Raw genomic sequence first — 15804 nt, 5'->3', positions numbered from 1 at the left:
GCCAGAGTGGTGGTGCCACAGAGGAGTTAATGCTTGTCCTTGACTTTGTTAAGTTAGATAGATCTGTTGATAGTTAAGATTTGAGTTTTAAATATGTTTAAATATGTAAAAATTTACCTTCGGACTTGGTAAGTTGTCCAGAATTGAGCGTGTGGATTCTTCTCCAGCAAGAAGTAAATTGTAGTTAAAATATCTTCAAAGTCTGTGTAGTTTGGGGAGATAAAGCAGTCTGGGTTAGTCTTTGGATTCCAGGTGTGCGGTAAATCTGCCTGGTTCTAGAAAATGGCAATTACAAATCAGTGCAAGCACAGTGTATCTGTAGGAGAGACCCAAGCATGGCATGAAGGGCCTTAGTTATTTACTCCATCTTCTATTTCCACGCTCTCAGCTGCATTTATGACAGCTCTAAACTGGAATTACCCCAGAGTAACAAGGTCAGTAGCGCAATGCTGTCAGTAGCACCTGCTCTATTGACACTGTTCCCAGCACTACTTGGACATGAACTCAAAGATAGCTACGAGCACTAACGTACCTTTGGGGTCAAAAAAGACATCTGAGCCTAAGATGATGTCTATGGGAGCAAGAGAGAGCAGCTCAGATGACACGCGGCCCCAGGTGAGGCCGAGGACGGGTACGTGGGGCAGGCGGTTCATGAGGCAGCTGCTGCGGCACCGCTGCAGGCAGTGGGGCAGCTCCTCGCTGTCCGACAGGATCACCTGGGCGCCGCACCTGGCGGCCACCACGCCGGGGAGACTCACACCGGCACCGATCTGAAACCACAGCGTGTTCATGGAGACCGCGGGTGGAGCTTTACCCGCGGGTCACGAGAGGTACCGGGCGGGGAGCGGGCGGTACCTCCAGCACTCGTTTGCCGGGCAGGCTCCGCCTGTGCGCCCACAGGTATTGGGCCAGGACCACGGCGCAGGGCCACACGTACATGCCGTACTGCGAGTCCAGCACCTGCAAGACACGGGGCGAGGCGCTGTGCCGGGGTCCCGGGATCTCGCTGTTCCCCGTGGCCCGGCTGCCCCCGGTACCTCGGGCACGCGCACAACCAGCGCCTCCGGACCCTCCTCGAAACGGTACCGCCGCGCGCGCTGCCGCCGCGGCTCCGCCATGGGCCAATCGCGGCCGGACACGTATTGGCGCCAGGCCACGCCGGCCAATCGGCGCCTCCTCCCGGCGTGACGTCACGCGGAGTGCCGCCGCGGGCGCTGATGGCGATGAGCTGCTCGCCCAGCCGCGGCCTCCCCCGGGGGTCGCGGTCAAACCGGGCCGCTCCCGCCCGCGCCGCTGCCCCGGCCGGGAGGGTCGGGCGCCTCCGCAGGTCGCTTCCCGGAGAAGGGAGAAAACCGGGTGACACGCGGTCGGCCCGCCTCTGTCAGGGGAGCAGCAAGCACGCAGCGCGGGCCCGCCGCGGGAAGGGCAGCGGCGGCGGTGGCGGCGGTGGGTTCCCGGGGCGGCCGCGGGGCTGCGCGCCCAAGGGCGCCCGGTGCCCGCGCCGCCTCCGTGCTGCCCTTCCTCAACATGGCGGAGCGGGGGCGCCCCTTCCCCAGGCTCGGCCAATCAGCGCCGAGGCGTGGCGGAAGCCGGGGCGCAGCGGACCAATGGGGGCGCGGCGGGGGCGGGGCCGCGGCGACCGCGGCGGCACGGGGTGAAATTTCTGGAAGGTGCGGCCGGAGCGGGGCCGGGATCTGGATCGGGCCGGGGGCGGCGGGCGGTGACGGCCCCCAGCGCCGCTGCCATGAATCACAAGAGCAAGAAGAGGATCCGTGAGGCGAAGCGCAGCGCCCGGCCCGAGCTGAAGGACTCGCTGGACTGGACCCGTCACAATTACTGCGAGACCTTCCCCCTCAGCCCCACCGCCTGCAAGGTGCGTCGGGCGGAGGGGAAAGAGGGGGATGAGGGATGATTGAAAGGGTGGGAATGGGGAATGGAGAGGGGGGAAAATTGGGAATGGAGGGGGGCGCGACTGAACGAGTCCTGCGGGGAACGGGGAAGGGACCTGAGGGGAGCATGGGGGGGGCTGAGGGCAGTGGGGTGGGGACACGACTGGGGCTTGGGGAGCCCTGAGGGGACCGGGGTGGAGGGGAACACCGGGGGGATTGGGAATGCCTGAGGTGAAGGAGGAGCTGCGGGATGTCTGATGGGAAGCTGGAAGGGGCCTTTTCCTGAGGCTGGGATTGCCTCAGAGCTGGCGGGGAGAGGTTTGGTGAAGGAGAGGACTTTCTTCCCTCCACGTGGCGAGGCGTGTGGGAAGGTCAGGGCCCGCCGGGATGGAACGGGCACCCGCATAATTCCCAGGAGCGCTTCCCTGTGTCCCGAGGGAGTGAAACGTAGGAGGGGATGTGTCAGCCGAAAGGACAGGGTGGCCTCTCCGCCCGGGGAGCTGCCTCGGTGCGGAGCAGTGCCAAAGGCTTCAGGCGACGCGTGTCACTGATGTGTACAGGGAGCGGGCCAGGAGAAATGGGGCTGCAGCCTCGGGGAGCTTAAAATAACACAGAGGCAGCTCCATACCCTCGTGGTGTGCAGAGCAAAGGATATGTGTGAAGCTCCCCCCTCCACAGGCAAGCGTAGCCCTAGGACATCAGTCTGTCCTAAAATCTGTCCTGCTTTCCGCCTTGTTTTCACAGGATAACGTGGAGAGGGCAGATGCACTCCATTTAACAGTGGAGGAGTTTGTTGAGCGTTATGAAAAGCCTTACAAGCCCGTGGTGTTGCTGAACGCTCAGGTGGGCTGGTCTGCCCAGGAGAAGTGGACGCTGGAGCGGCTGAAACGCAAGTACAGGAACCAGAAGTTCAAATGTGGGGAGGACAATGACGGTTACTCCGTGAAGATGAAGATGAAATATTACATAGAGTACATGGAAACCACGCGTGATGACAGCCCCCTCTACATCTTTGACAGCAGCTATGGAGAGCATCCCAAGCGAAGGAAACTCCTGGAGGACTACAAGGTCCCCAAATTCTTCACTGATGATCTCTTTCAGTATGCAGGGGAGAAACGAAGGCCACCCTACAGGTAGAGTGACAGCAAGACAAAACTGGGTATTTTCCAGCTCATTGGTTGTTCCTAAATATGTATGATTGTCTCAGATAAAAAGGGGATATCATCTCTGAAATGAGTGTACATCCTGCAGGAGAGAAGGGTAGAGTTATAATTTCTCCTTCTCCTACCAGTCTTGCTACAGGTTTGTGGTGTAGGACTGTTTGGGTTTTTTTTTTCATTCTGTTAAGTCAGTTTACATCACTTATTTGATTTTTCAAAAATTACATAGCTACTGAGAGCTATAAAGATCAGTTTCTTGCTGTGTGTGCCTTCTGGTGTTCAGATTTTAAATACCTCAGGAGCAGCTTCTGGGTTTTGCACCAGTAGCTTATGTACAATGTGGAATTTTGTTTAATTATGAGTCACTCCTTTTAAGGTAAAGATCTTAAGCTAGATTAGGATCTAATGTGGGCACTAGTTCTTATCTCCCTTTCAGACGGTTCTGAGAGAGAACAATATTTCACATCTATTTATGCTTTTCAACTCTTTATTTATGCTTCAGCTTGGAAGAGGATGAAATGACATTTCATTTATAAATTCAAATGCAGCAACCTTGTATTTGGGCTTCTAGATAAAAAAAAAACATTATCTATGTTACTATGACACTTTATAGCAGTATGAGCTTAAGTTGAACCCTCCCAAGTAATTAAAGTCTTTACAGTGACATTATAATTGTCAGACAATGCCTGTTGCCCTTTGAGTGATGTGAAGCTGTGATGTGGTTTATTTAAATAAAATTGAGCAAGCATTCACCTGTAATGACATTTTTCTCTGCACTCTCTCGTGTCTGTAGTCCAGTTGTGCTTTTGCAGGAGTGAGGCAAGAGCCTGATTCCATTTGAGATCACTGAAGGAGGTGTTTTTACAGTGATTTTCATAATTCTCTTCTAGGAGCATACAACACTGTGGTTGAACACAAAACCACACCAGGTGTAGTAGAAACTGAATACACTTAATGAGCTAGAGATGATTTACCCAAGTTAGAGGTAAATGAGAGAATCTGGTTGTGACTCATTTATTTTGCTGTCTGTGTCCCCCACACCCTCCCCACCTACAGGCACATGCTGAGCTCCTTGCTCGTGATCTTGGTATCCAACTTCATGTATTTTGTTCTGGAAAATGTGGGTGTTTTTCAGGCTGTTGAGGTTTTTTGAGAGCTGAGTGATGCTTGAGAGCACTGTAATGTCTCCTGGAGTTAGAGGGTTCATCTAGGTACAGAAATGAGTGTGCAGTACTTTTAGAGCATAATTGAAAATCTGACAGGAAGTGGTACTAATCGTATGAGAAGGTTACAACCTGTACAGGCTGATCTCTGGATTGAGAGGTGTGTGACAGTGTGTAGACCTCAAAGGAAGAATTGGTGCTGTTTAAGACATTTTTATTGGCATTGTTCCTCTTTAAAATAAAGACAGTAATTTTTGGGAACCATTTACTGAAGCAGCTATTTTAATTTGGGGAAGGGGGCCGGGGTTTGCTTTCAGATTGAATTTAGGAGTTGTAAAGTTCTTAATGGTAAATTTGGTGTCTTGGGGCAAACTCTGTTTTTTGTTCATTGTAAGTTAAATATTTGGAGGAAGGTGCTGATAAATGACAGTGTTGCTAAAAAAGGGGTTTAAAACCTCTCTGTGTAGATTGAGGTTATTGTCAGAAAAAAGGTATTGGAAGTGCATCTATCTGTGCCAGACAAACCTTCGTGTGTATAATTTTTTCTGATTTCTTAATGAAAGCCTTGACTGTTCTACCTGGAGTTGAATCAGCTTCCTAAGGTTAATATGAATCTAAAGAGTGAATTGGCACTAGAAATGAAGAACACCTGCTTATTTACAGTTCCTTTGTGAAGCAGGAAGAAAGCAGCTTGATAATCAAACTTTACTGGCCTACAATTGATGGTGGCAAATGATCCTTCAAAATTAGCTTGATTTGCACCTGCACTGGAAAGGGGAGATGGACAACTTGCTGTATTTTCTGAACTTTTGCATTCCTCCTGCTGGGCATCACCTGCCTGTCACAACACCATGGAGGGACTGTGTTGGTGCTTTATCTTCTGCATTCTCTGCTGCCAGTTAAACAATTACTGTCATTTTCTTCTCTTGGTGCCTGGTATGAAGTCACCTCACACTGCTTTTTCTGGTGTGGTTGGTCTTACTGCTCTGTTCCAGGGAAAATGAGCAGTTGAAGGTGCTGCTGCAGTTAAACACGTACAGTAGATAAAGTTCTCCACTGGGAGAAATAAACCTTGTAAATGGGCAGTGGGAATATAAACCTCAAATCCTGAATGGTCACTGGAGAATAAGCTCCATGTAGTTAAGTGTTGGAATGAAAAGCCTCTTGTGACTGAACAGAAGGCGCAGGGGTTGCGTAACTTGCTCTGTTCCTTGTTGCCTTTTGTTCCTCATTGTTCTGCAGTTCTGATCTGTTTGAGCAGCAAATTCTGGAAAACCATAGGAGAATCCCCCTGCCTCGGAACAGGCTGTTGGGACTTAATCATGCTCATAAACTTTGAAATCACCATTTTATTGAAGAATTGTTTAAAACAAAATAGAGTTATGACATATAAAAAGTCATTTTCATTTGCTTATCCCACTTATTCCTGTCCCAGTTCATACTGGTTTTTAGGTTAAACTCCTGTAATACCCTTTTGCTGCAGTGTGAACTTAACAAAATCAAGAATGTAAAGGAAGGAACTGTAGTTTAATTTCTAAGTGAATGTGCAATGAACTGCTGTAATTCTCTGTCTGACATGAAGAAAGGGAGCTACCTGCCTGCTCTATGACTAAAGCACTTCTCTTCCCCTCCCCATGCAGATGGTTTGTGATGGGCCCACCTCGTTCTGGAACAGGAATTCACATTGATCCCTTGGGAACTAGTGCTTGGAATGCCTTAGTCCAGGGACATAAGCGTTGGTGCCTGTTCCCAACCAGCACTCCCAGAGAGCTGATCAAAGTGACACGGGAAGAGGGAGGGAACCAGCAGGATGAGGCCATCACCTGGTTCAATGTCATCTATCCTCGGACACAGCTTCCCACCTGGCCCCCTGAGTTCAAACCCCTGGAAGTCTTACAGAAACCAGGAGAGACAGTCTTTGTGCCAGGTATGTGCAGATCTCTTCAGGAAGGAAATCTGAGAGAAAAAAAGCATATTTGTAACATTCCTGTGTAATAGAGACGAAGAGAACATTTCAGCTTTCTTATATGGCTCATTTTGAGACTATTCAGTTACTTCCTGAATGTCACAAAATGTGTATGACCTGTGGCATAGGATTGTTCTGTGATACAGATGGCAAAACAAGTGGGATTTAAATTGCAGCATCACAGAAGTGTAATCTGAACTAAATTGCAGTAATACAAAGCTGTCAGGACATAAAATAATAGAGGTGTTTGAGCCCCAGTAACTCCTAGACAAAAATGTTTGAGTTTATACATGCTGGAGCAAATTCATGGCTGAATTTTGCATATGAATTTTTCTTAGCTGTGGGAAATGAACTACTTGAAGGCACTGACAACTTCCACCCACCTCTCTGTGGTTATGCTTCATCTTGCATTTGAAATCAAAAGCTAAATAAAGCTCTGCTAAAGATGCCTGTCCCTCTGAGTGCTTGCACACTGTGTGCCCATTGTAAGTGAGGGGTGAGGTGAGTTCAGTACCAGATTCTAACCTCTGAATCTTGCATCATTTATGTGCAGCACAGCCCAGAGTTTCTGTCCACACTGCTTGTCTCTAACATGCAGCTGACTTGGTGTGTGAAGGGTGCCTTGTGATTGTCTTGGCACTTATTAGTGACTCCTGAGTGTACCTTCTGTTAAGAGTTTGTAGCTGTCGGGTTTCATTAAACTGTTCCTCAGTCTTTTCTGAGGCTCTAAGTAGGTTTGAAGAACTCCACTACTTTTATCCTGCGTGGAGAAACAATTTTGCATCTATTTTTAAATGAAAGGTTAGTCTGTAGTCATAAGAACCTTGCAAAATCAGCGTGGAAAGTGCTCTCCAGCTGAACAGCAAGGGCTCTGTGCAGTCTGGGTCACAATGGCTGTTGCTGTTAAATAAACCGTCAGCAGCCAGCGTGGTGCTGTCAGGTCACATCTTCAGTCCTGTGTGTGAGCTGGGTAATTTGGTCAGAGCGTGGAGCTGCCTTCTGTAACAAGAACCTGTCAGGCACTGTGATGAAAGCTGAAATAAGACAAGAAAGATGGTGTGTTGGAAAACTCACCTGGGTTTTAGAGATAAGGTCCAGTTCTACCTGCGCTGTGGGAAAGGTGTTCTTGGCAGTTCTTGAGCTTGCTGTCTGCCATGCAGCCACCAATGGTCACTGGTGTTGTGTTTTAGGTGGCTGGTGGCACGTAGTCCTCAATCTTGACACAACTATTGCCATCACTCAAAACTTTGCCAGCTGTACCAACTTCCCAGTAGTGTGGCACAAGACAGTAAGAGGGAGACCTAAACTGTCACGGAAATGGTACAGGTAAGAGATTTAGTGGCTTTCTTTGTATATTCTCCATTGAAAACAAAACTTCAAAATATTCATTAACATGCAGTGTTACAATTCGAAGGCTAACCCTGAAATTTCAACTGCATTTAGGATCCTAAAGCAGGAACATCCTGAACTGGCAGCCTTGGCTGATTCAGTTGACCTGCAGGAATCTACTGGTATTGCTTCTGACAGTTCTAGTGATTCTTCCAGTTCATCAAGTTCCAGCTCCTCAGACTCTGATTCAGAGGTAATGCTTTTTATTGCAATAGGTGGTCCATGTTCTACACTTACATTGTTTATTCATACCTGATTGGGTGCCTTCATCCTTATATTCATGCCATATGGAATAAATTGATATAAAGCACCTAAACCAATCTATGTGGTGGAGGAGCCTGTGATCTTAGCAGGTTGTGTTTGCTGAAGCCTCTCTTTGCATTGCTAAATGGATTCATTCTGTTTGATCCATGTCTGTATTATATATAAATCTGTCACTCATTTAGCTTGTGGAAAATGGCTGCAAAATGAATGTTCTAAAATTTGGGAGAGGGTAAAAAAATCTAAAACAGGTCAATTATGACACTGGACTCTTCTCAACACCTAAATCCTTCAGCAGCCCGAGTTTTGGAAGATGAGATCCTTCTAGGGACCAAAAGGAATACATTCATTTTCCTGCCTCAAGTCAACTTTAGCCAGTGATGAAATCCAAGAAGGTTTCTGTTCCCGATTTTTAAATGCTTAATTTAAAATTTCCTTGACATGCCTAAAACAGCACGTTCTTTGAGCTCAGGGTTGATGAGTAGCTCTTGTGGTGAATTGCACAGCACAGGCAGCTCATGAGGTTCCTCTGAATTGTGATTTCATCTTTCCATCCTTCAGTGTGACTCTGGCTCCGAGACAGAGGGGATGATGCACCGCAGGAAAAAGCGGAGGACGTGCGGAATGATGGGAAACGGGGACACAACTTCCCAGGACGACTGCGTGAGCAAAGAGCGCAGCTCCTCCAGGTGACCCCAGGGCAGCTGCTGGTTTTAAACAAGCACAGGACAGTACAAGGGAAAACTGGCACACTTCAGATAGGGGATTCCTCAGGAGACAGGGATGGAGAGCAAGAGATTCCTTACAGGACATAAAGCAGTTGAACAGTGGGATCTTCCCTCCTTTAATTATTTTAATTGTTCCAAACAGAAAATTTAAGATTACTGATGTTTTTAAAAAAAATCAGGAGTTTTATTTAATAAACAGTCATCTTACTTTTCCTAGTTGTCTCTTTTAATAGATGAAAAGATTTGATTTTAACTTTGTTTAATGGGAGAGGTGGGAAGTTTTAACTGCTCTTCAGAGAGCACAAATGAATAGTGAACAATTAAAAATGAAGAATGATCAGGCAGCACTCAGGTTTCCATGTCTTGTTCAAACAGAAAACCTTCAAGTAGTGATATGGTTTCTCTTACTGCTGCCTGGACTATTTAAATTTGTTCCACTGCTTTATCTGTTAAAGGCAAAATTCATACTAAATTCCAAATGTCTGTGTTTACATTTTAAATAAATAAATACATAAATATCGAGCAAGTTTCAGTGTGTAAGGAGGTAACATTAATATTGCAAGATCAAGGACGGATATGCTTAGGGTAAAGTTGCTGAGGAAAGCAGCTCTCTGGGCAGGCCAGGTTAAAAACAGTGGAACACTGGGAAGCTGGGAGTATACTGCAGGGAAGAACTTAAACATTCTTTGCTAAATGAAGCATTTTTCTCATATAGCAGAGGCTTGCCAAAATTCTTCAGCAAATTCCTTGCAGCTTGGTTAACCAGTGCTGCTGGATTGGCTGCCTGCCTGCATTAGAGTACTGGCCAGCTCTTGAGCTCTTGGATGCTCCAGGTTTGGCACGGATGCAAGTGCTGTGGTGGCTTAGTGTGTGGCTTGCTGAAGAAGGTGTGCAGCAGTAATTTACCTGTGGAAGTCCATATTCCAGCATGATTCCAGCCTGACTTCCCAGTGTGGGGACTGCCTGAAGACCTGTGTGCTCCTGTAGGTTGCTCTCTTGTTTCCAGCAGTTGCTCGTAACTGAATACAATTGAATTACAAGTACAGAGCATCATTAAAGGTTGGGAGAACTGTACTGACTGCTTATTTTGCCCTGGAGGTTTCCCCAATTTGCTTGTTATGACATTGTCAAATCCCATTTTGGCAGCCAGTGTGACTTCAGGCAGGGAATGAGCAGCAGGAAAGAACAAACCTTAATTCAGACCCTGGTTTAAAAAGAAAGCTGTAAAAATGCAGATCACAATGCAGATCTGTTCTTCTGAAAAACCTGGGCATTTTAAAATTATTTGCCATTCAAATTTTGAAATGAATACCTTAAATATTAAAAATTAGCACCTTGCCTAGAACATCTGCTTTCTAGACTTCACTGTTCTTCCTCCTGTATGTTGATGGCTCCACTCTGTGAGGGTGGGTGGGCGTTCTGTTGCAGCTGTGTGATGGCTTAATTGCTAGAAATGCTTCCAAACATGAAATCTTAACCCTGCTTATACAATGCTGGAGGAAGAATAAACCTGGGATTAATCTGCATGCTGGGATCTTGTGCCCTGATACAAGGGGAATGCTCAAAGGCAGTTGTACCTTTTTTTGACAGGATTAGGGAATCTTGTGGAGGCCGCAGCTACCCCTGAGGGATAACACCACCTGCCCAGAGGCAGCTGCCGATCGAAGCTCCGTTAGCAGCCAGCCAGCTCTGTTCTACCCCCTCCTGCTTCTATTTCTCACACTCCTTAAGTTTTTGTCACTCTTCCTCGATCCAGACATCTTTGTTACGTGCTGTCCAAGGTTGGCTCCTGAATAACCTGTAGGGCAATGCCCCGACTGCGTCCTTTGTGCAATGCTTTGTCCCCTCTGCTCCCCTGGTGAGTGCACTACAACCCAGCTGTGGGTAAGGACATGCTGAGTATTTAATGGGTCATGGAACTGGCAAGGAAGACAATGGTCAGTTTTTAAAGAACTCCTTTTAAAACCAGCAGGTAAATGTAAAAACCTGCCTTGCTTTGACACTGTCATATGTTTACATGTTGTCCTGTACACTTGAGGAAAGGAACACCAGCCCTTTTGGCCTATTGGAACGTCGGGTGGATCTCACACCAGAATTTCAGGAAGAACAAGGAAGAAATGAACTTCTGCAAGAACTGAGCTGTGGAAAATGAGTCCTTGGATCTTACCCTGCTGCAGGAGAACATTGCTGTCAGGGCTGGCGCTTCCAAGTGTGTGTCTCATAAAATCCTGGAAATACGGGCACTTGGAAAGAGCCCGTCAGGATCATCGAGTTCAATTCCTGCCCCGCACAGGAACCAAGAGCCCCACCTTGTGCCCAAGAGCATTGTCCAAACACTTGATGAACTCAGACAGGCACAGTGCTGGGACCATTGCCCTGGGAAGCCTGTTCCAGTGCCCAACCACCTTCTGGGTGAAAAACGTTTCCATGGTATCTAAACCTGCCCTCACTCAGCTCCAGACACTTCCTTGAGCCCTGTCACTGGTCACAAGAGTGAAGAGATTGGTACCTGCCCCTCTGCCGTCCCTTATGAGGATGCTGAAGAGCCAAATGAGGTCTGACCTCAGTCTCCTCCAGGCTGAACAGACCAAGTGACCTCAGCCACTCCTCATACAGCTTCCCCTCCAGAGCCTTCACCATCCTCATGGCCTCCTTTGGACTCTCTCCAATGGCTTAATGTCTGTTAGATGTTGTGCTTCCCAAAACTGCCCCCAGCACTGAAGGAGAGGCTGCCCCAGAGCAGAGCAGGACAGATGCTGGGCCTGATGCCCCAGGACACGGTTTGCCCTCTGGGCTCCAGGGCACAGCTGAGATCCAGCTTGCCACTGACCAGTACTCCAGGTCCCTTTCCACAGCTCTGCTCTCCGGCCTCTCGTTCCCCAGTCTGTCCACACAACCAGGAGTGCCTGGACCCCAGTGCAGAATCCAGCTCTTGTTAAACTCCACACGGTTGGTGATTGCCCATCTCTCTCGTTTGTTGGAGCCTCTCTGCCCCCAAGGGAGTTGACAGCTCCTTCCAATTTAGTGTTGTTGGCAAACTTAATATTCCTTCCAGTCCTGCATCCGAGTCATTAATGGGGATGTTGAAGAGCACAGGGATGAGGATGGAGCCCTGCAGAACCCTGCTAGTGGCCAGTGCCAGCCTGGTGTCACCCCAGTCACTGTCACCCTTTGTGTCCAACCTATGAGCCAGTTGCTCACCCATCATGTAACATGGTTAGCCAGCTGTGGGCTGGACAGTTTGTCCAGAAGGTCACTGGGAGAGACAATACCCAAAGCTTTGCTGAAGTCCAAAAGGTGACATCTACTGGCTTTCCTAGATCAACCAGGTGGGTCACCCTGTCACAGAAGAAGATCAGATTCAACAAGCAGGACTTTCCCTCCATGAAGCTGTGCTGGCTGTGACTGATGCCTGCATTGTCCTCCACATGTTTTTCAGTATTTCCCAGAGTCATCTCTTCCGTGATTTGGCCAGGCACTGAAGTGAGACTGACAGGCCTGTGGTTTCCAGGGTCCTCCTTGTTCTTGAAAATCGGGATATTTGCCAGCTTCCAGTCGGCTGGAACCCCTCCGGATTCCCAAGACTGCTCAAAAATCATTGAGAGGTGTTGCAATGACATCAGCAGCGTCTTGAGGATTCTCAGATTAATTCCATGAGGTCCCATGGATTTGCAGGCATCCATCTGGAGCAGCAGATCCTGCTGCTTTGGGGTCAACTGGGAGTTGAACATTCTCATAGTCACAGTCCTCCAGCTCAGGGCACTGAGACCCCTTGGTCCACCATCTGTGCTGAAGACAGAAGCAAAGAAATATTAAACACCTCTGCCAGGTCCCTGTTTGTGTGGTGACCATCCTCATCCTGGAATGGGCCAGTGTTATTTCTAATTCGCCTTTTGCCATTAATATATTTGAAAAAACTTTTTTATTTCCCCCATGGTTCTGGTCAGTCTTGTCTCAAGTTGAGCTTTGGCCATGTGAATTTTCTCCCTACAGTGGCAGCAGCATTTCTGTATTCTTCCCATGTCACCTGACCTTGCTTCCACTGGGCAAACACCTTCCTTTTTTGTCTTGTGTCCAAGATCCCTGTTCATCCAGGGAAGGGAAGGTGGTGTGAATGCCCCAAGCACTGAAACAACTTCAGCAGAGGTGACCACCAACATGAAGCACCTTTTGTGGTCTGAATCTGTGTGCTCCATGCACACACCTGAGGTGCAACACCTGAAGCAGCAACAGTCCATCTACTGCCACTCTGTCACGGTGACAGGTAACAAAGCTGCACTAGCACCCTGTGATGGGAAGCTCGATGGAGCAGGAGAATCCTGGAGTTTCTTGCACAGCAAAAACTGTGACAGGAAAAAGTCAGCATTTGCCAGTAATTGCAGCCTTTCCAGTGCAGGTGTGATGTTTAGCACAAGGCAACTGCTGACAAAGTCTGACTGGCAGAATCACATTTGCTGGGCTTGAAACACCAAACAGTTCTGGGGCTGTGGGCTTGCTCAGTGCAGGTCACATCCCTAATGGCTTTTCTTTGAGGTTATGCATTCAGACCTTTCTTAAAGTTGCAGTGCCAATTTTAAAGGACTGAGGAGGGGGCACGTTGTTGTTTTATGCTTTTTAAATATGCAGTGTGTTGCTTAAGTCTGTGTAGATGCATTTGTATTATGCCACGTAAAGCTCTCGTCCCCAAGGGACCTTTTGGAGCTGCTGGTTTGTTACATTAGCAGGGGCTTGTGCTTGTGCTGGTGGTGTCTCTGTGTGGCTGAAGGTGCTGCCAGGAAATCTGAACTTCCCATGGGCTGCTTCAGTGGGTGCTCTGAGCCTAGGAATGGGGTACAGAACTCACCTCTGCCCTTCTTTGGGAGAGGAAACTTGACAGCAGAAGTGCTGTGCATGTAGTAAACACACAGCAATGCCCAGGCACTGATGAAAGAGCAAATTGAAGAGAGATTAAAGCCTCAACTGTGACTTTCTTAAAGGTGTTTGGTTTGGTGGAACCTGGAGTGTTGCTTTTCTGGATTCTCTGATCCATTTTTACCCTTTTCCTTATTTAAACACTCCTGGGCCATATCCTTTTGTACAAAGGAATCCTAAATATGTTTGTCAGGGTCTCTGTTTTTAACTCTTTTGTGCCAGTTTGTGTAAGAGCAGTGTGGTGGTGGGGAAATTGAGAGGGAAGGCTTATTGATACATTTTTTAGCTGTCTAGACTCTCAGATTTCCTGTGATAGATAAACAATAAACAAGCACATTTGCTCTGTAGCCACTGCAGATTCTTCCACAAGATTATTTAAAAAAAACCTCCAACTTTTCCAACTCCTGTCACTTCTTGCCAAGGCTGAACAGCCTGGAAGCCTGCACAGTCTATGTGTGTGCTCTCAGAGCAGGCTGCAGCTGCTGCCTTTTGGAAGAATGTGAGGCTTGTGGAGGCAAAGGCTCACAAGACAGCTCTGTCACGGTGAGGGGAGTCCTTGGAGAGCTGTCCTTACCCTCTCTGGTGGCTGGGCAGCACCTCAGTGAGATGCAGCTGCATTTGGCACATGTGCTTCAGTTTGCACAGTCTTAAAATCTAATGTGAAAGCCTGATTGCTGTGCTGGGAAAGCCACACCTCTGCCTCTAGAAGCACAGGGGGAAGATCCAGTGTGCAGAGCATTGTTCCACGCCTGTGAACTCTTCCATGGTGTGGAATAAAGCGATTCCAGGTAAAGCTTGCGTTGGTGTGACACCCCTCACAGAAAAGCAGCGTGTTTACAATGGACTGCAGACATCATGATACCAGCAACCCTCCCCTGACTGCTCCACAGGGCACTTCCTGCTGTGAAACTGTGTCTGTGCAGGCTGCCTGGGAATCAGGACTCTGGGATCTCCAGTTCTTCCACTTCTGGCTTTTGCCTCAGCCACTTTGAGCAGTGGGGAAATCCCTACCTCACAGGGCTCTTGTGAGGCTGAACTGTAATTGCTGTGTGGGATGCTTTCAGTCCATCCATCCACAGAAAGTGTTCCATTCATCCTGAGCAACCTGAGACTTCTGAGCCTCGTGGGAGCTTTTTGTAGCAGAAAACATGGGGGATGTTATTCAACACTCTTGGCCAGGTGGTGTTCTTTGATGGGCCTTCCAGAATTGCTGTGTGGTACAAAAACTGTAGCAGAACAAGACTTCCTGTTTTCACCAGGGTTGAACTGTTGCTGTTCCACAGCCTGCTCTATACAGGGGGTCCTGCTAGAGCAGGATCTGTTTTTAAATAGGACTGGATACAATTCTCTCATCAGGGAGTCAGCTTCACTGGCCTTGCAGCAATGGGGGGAGCTGGTGCTTCCCAGGCCCTCATTTCAGGCTGGGTGAGGAACAGTTAAAAACTCTGCTTCCTTTGTGCCTCACCCCATGCTTGTGGGAAGCTGGCTGGGGAGAGTGGGCTCTGTGCTCTCATTTCTCCAGGCTTAAGCTTCTTGGAACATCCTTGTCTCTTGTTCCAACCCTGCAGCTTTTGTACTCTGGAGGCCCTGGATGCAGCTGGTCCAGCACCCTGTGGGCCCCTCATTTCCTTGAGCCCCAGAGCAGCAGCACAGCTTTGCCTCACCTCTCTGGGCTTTGGGGGCTGCCCTGTTCCCCAGGGATGGGCAGAGAGGCTCAGGCTGGGTGTCATTGTCACAGTCCTGCCTGCTCCAGAGACATGATGGGATTTGGGAGCTCTGGCTGTGCTTTAGAGCCTGGTAGCAGGCACAGGCTGTGAGAATTCAGGAGGAAACGACCCAACACTCCATCAGAACCACAAATGTGAACAAGAGGCACCAGTCCCAGCACCTGTTCCCTGCACAAGTGCTGTGGGAGCAGGTGACACGGATGAGCCTCTGGCAGACCTTCCTCCCCTTTCCAGCTCGTGTGTGCTGGCTCCAGTTTGTCTTCTCAGTTACATCAAACCTCTGCAAATGCTCCAAGGAAAGACAGCAACCTCTTTCATAGTTAACCTCTACTCTCCTCCCTGAGTCCCCAGCCATTGTGGGTTGGGAAATGAGACTGTTGGCTGAATCCAGTCTGAAATGCCTGTGTGGGCACATTGTAACAGGAGGTTTTTGTCATTCCCCCTCACAAAGAGGGGAAGGAAAGTGTCACCCATTCATGTGGCAGTCCCACTGTCAGCTCCAAGCCCTTAGCTGCTTTTATCACCCATCCAGCAGAGCTGGGATACTTGTCTTGTTCGGATGATTGTGGTTTTGCTTTTTATTTTAAATAAAATCAATTATTTTGCATTA

At 48.4% G+C, this 15804-nt stretch overlaps 2 protein-coding genes across 5 annotated transcripts in view; one reads left to right on the top strand and one right to left on the bottom strand.

The window, feature by feature from the left end:
- METTL23 (methyltransferase 23, arginine) overlaps nt 1-1554 on the bottom strand; it is a 2405-nt gene extending 851 nt beyond the window's left edge. The window contains exons 1-4 of one of the 2 annotated variants that reach the window (XM_058852201.1): nt 1038-1554; nt 938-960; nt 533-770; nt 118-202 (exon numbers count right to left, since the gene is read on the bottom strand). In XM_058852201.1, the coding sequence (XP_058708184.1) occupies nt 118-202; nt 533-653 (206 nt within the window). In that variant the 5' untranslated portion in view covers nt 654-770; nt 938-960; nt 1038-1554. Of the gene's footprint in view, nt 1-117; nt 203-532; nt 771-855; nt 961-1037 lie in introns of both variants that reach the window. The other variant, XM_058852200.1, reaches the window with a different exon arrangement.
- Nucleotides 1472-15804, top strand: JMJD6 (jumonji domain containing 6, arginine demethylase and lysine hydroxylase). 3 transcript variants are annotated; one of them, XR_009279036.1, is made up of 8 exons: nt 1472-1873; nt 2634-3022; nt 5853-6139; nt 7369-7504; nt 7622-7760; nt 8390-8517; nt 9272-9539; nt 10147-15804. XR_009279036.1 is itself a non-coding variant. In XM_058852189.1 (7 exons), exons 1-7 carry the CDS (start codon nt 1745-1747, stop codon nt 9351-9353), a joined length of 1290 nt encoding a protein of 429 aa, XP_058708172.1. In that variant the 5' UTR covers nt 1472-1744; the 3' UTR covers nt 9354-10140. The 3 variants fall into 3 exon arrangements, 2 of the variants coding, with proteins under 2 accessions (XP_058708172.1, XP_058708173.1); XM_058852189.1 differs by lacking the exon at nt 10147-15804 and having other exon boundaries at nt 9272-10140; XM_058852190.1 differs by lacking the exon at nt 9272-9539 and having other exon boundaries at nt 1476-1873.

The sequence above is a fragment of the Poecile atricapillus genome, chromosome 17, assembly GCF_030490865.1.
Source record: "Poecile atricapillus isolate bPoeAtr1 chromosome 17, bPoeAtr1.hap1, whole genome shotgun sequence".
NCBI lineage: Eukaryota > Metazoa > Chordata > Aves > Passeriformes > Paridae > Poecile > Poecile atricapillus.
The sequence above is the reverse complement of the archived record's forward strand: the minus strand, read 5'-3'. Positions and strand labels throughout refer to the sequence as shown.

What these genes read in the sequence shown, in the direction of transcription:
- JMJD6 (XM_058852189.1), top strand. Translation starts at nt 1,745, where the DNA reads ATGAATCACAAGAGCAAGAAGAGGATCCGTGAGGCGAAGCGCAGCGCC. An exon ending in AGAGACAGTCTTTGTGCCAG is followed by an intron (nt 6,140 to 7,368) that starts GTATGTGCAGAT and finishes GTTGTGTTTTAG; the next exon opens with GTGGCTGGTGGCACGTAGTC. An exon ending in CTGTCACGGAAATGGTACAG is followed by an intron (nt 7,505 to 7,621) that starts GTAAGAGATTTA and finishes AACTGCATTTAG; the next exon opens with GATCCTAAAGCAGGAACATC.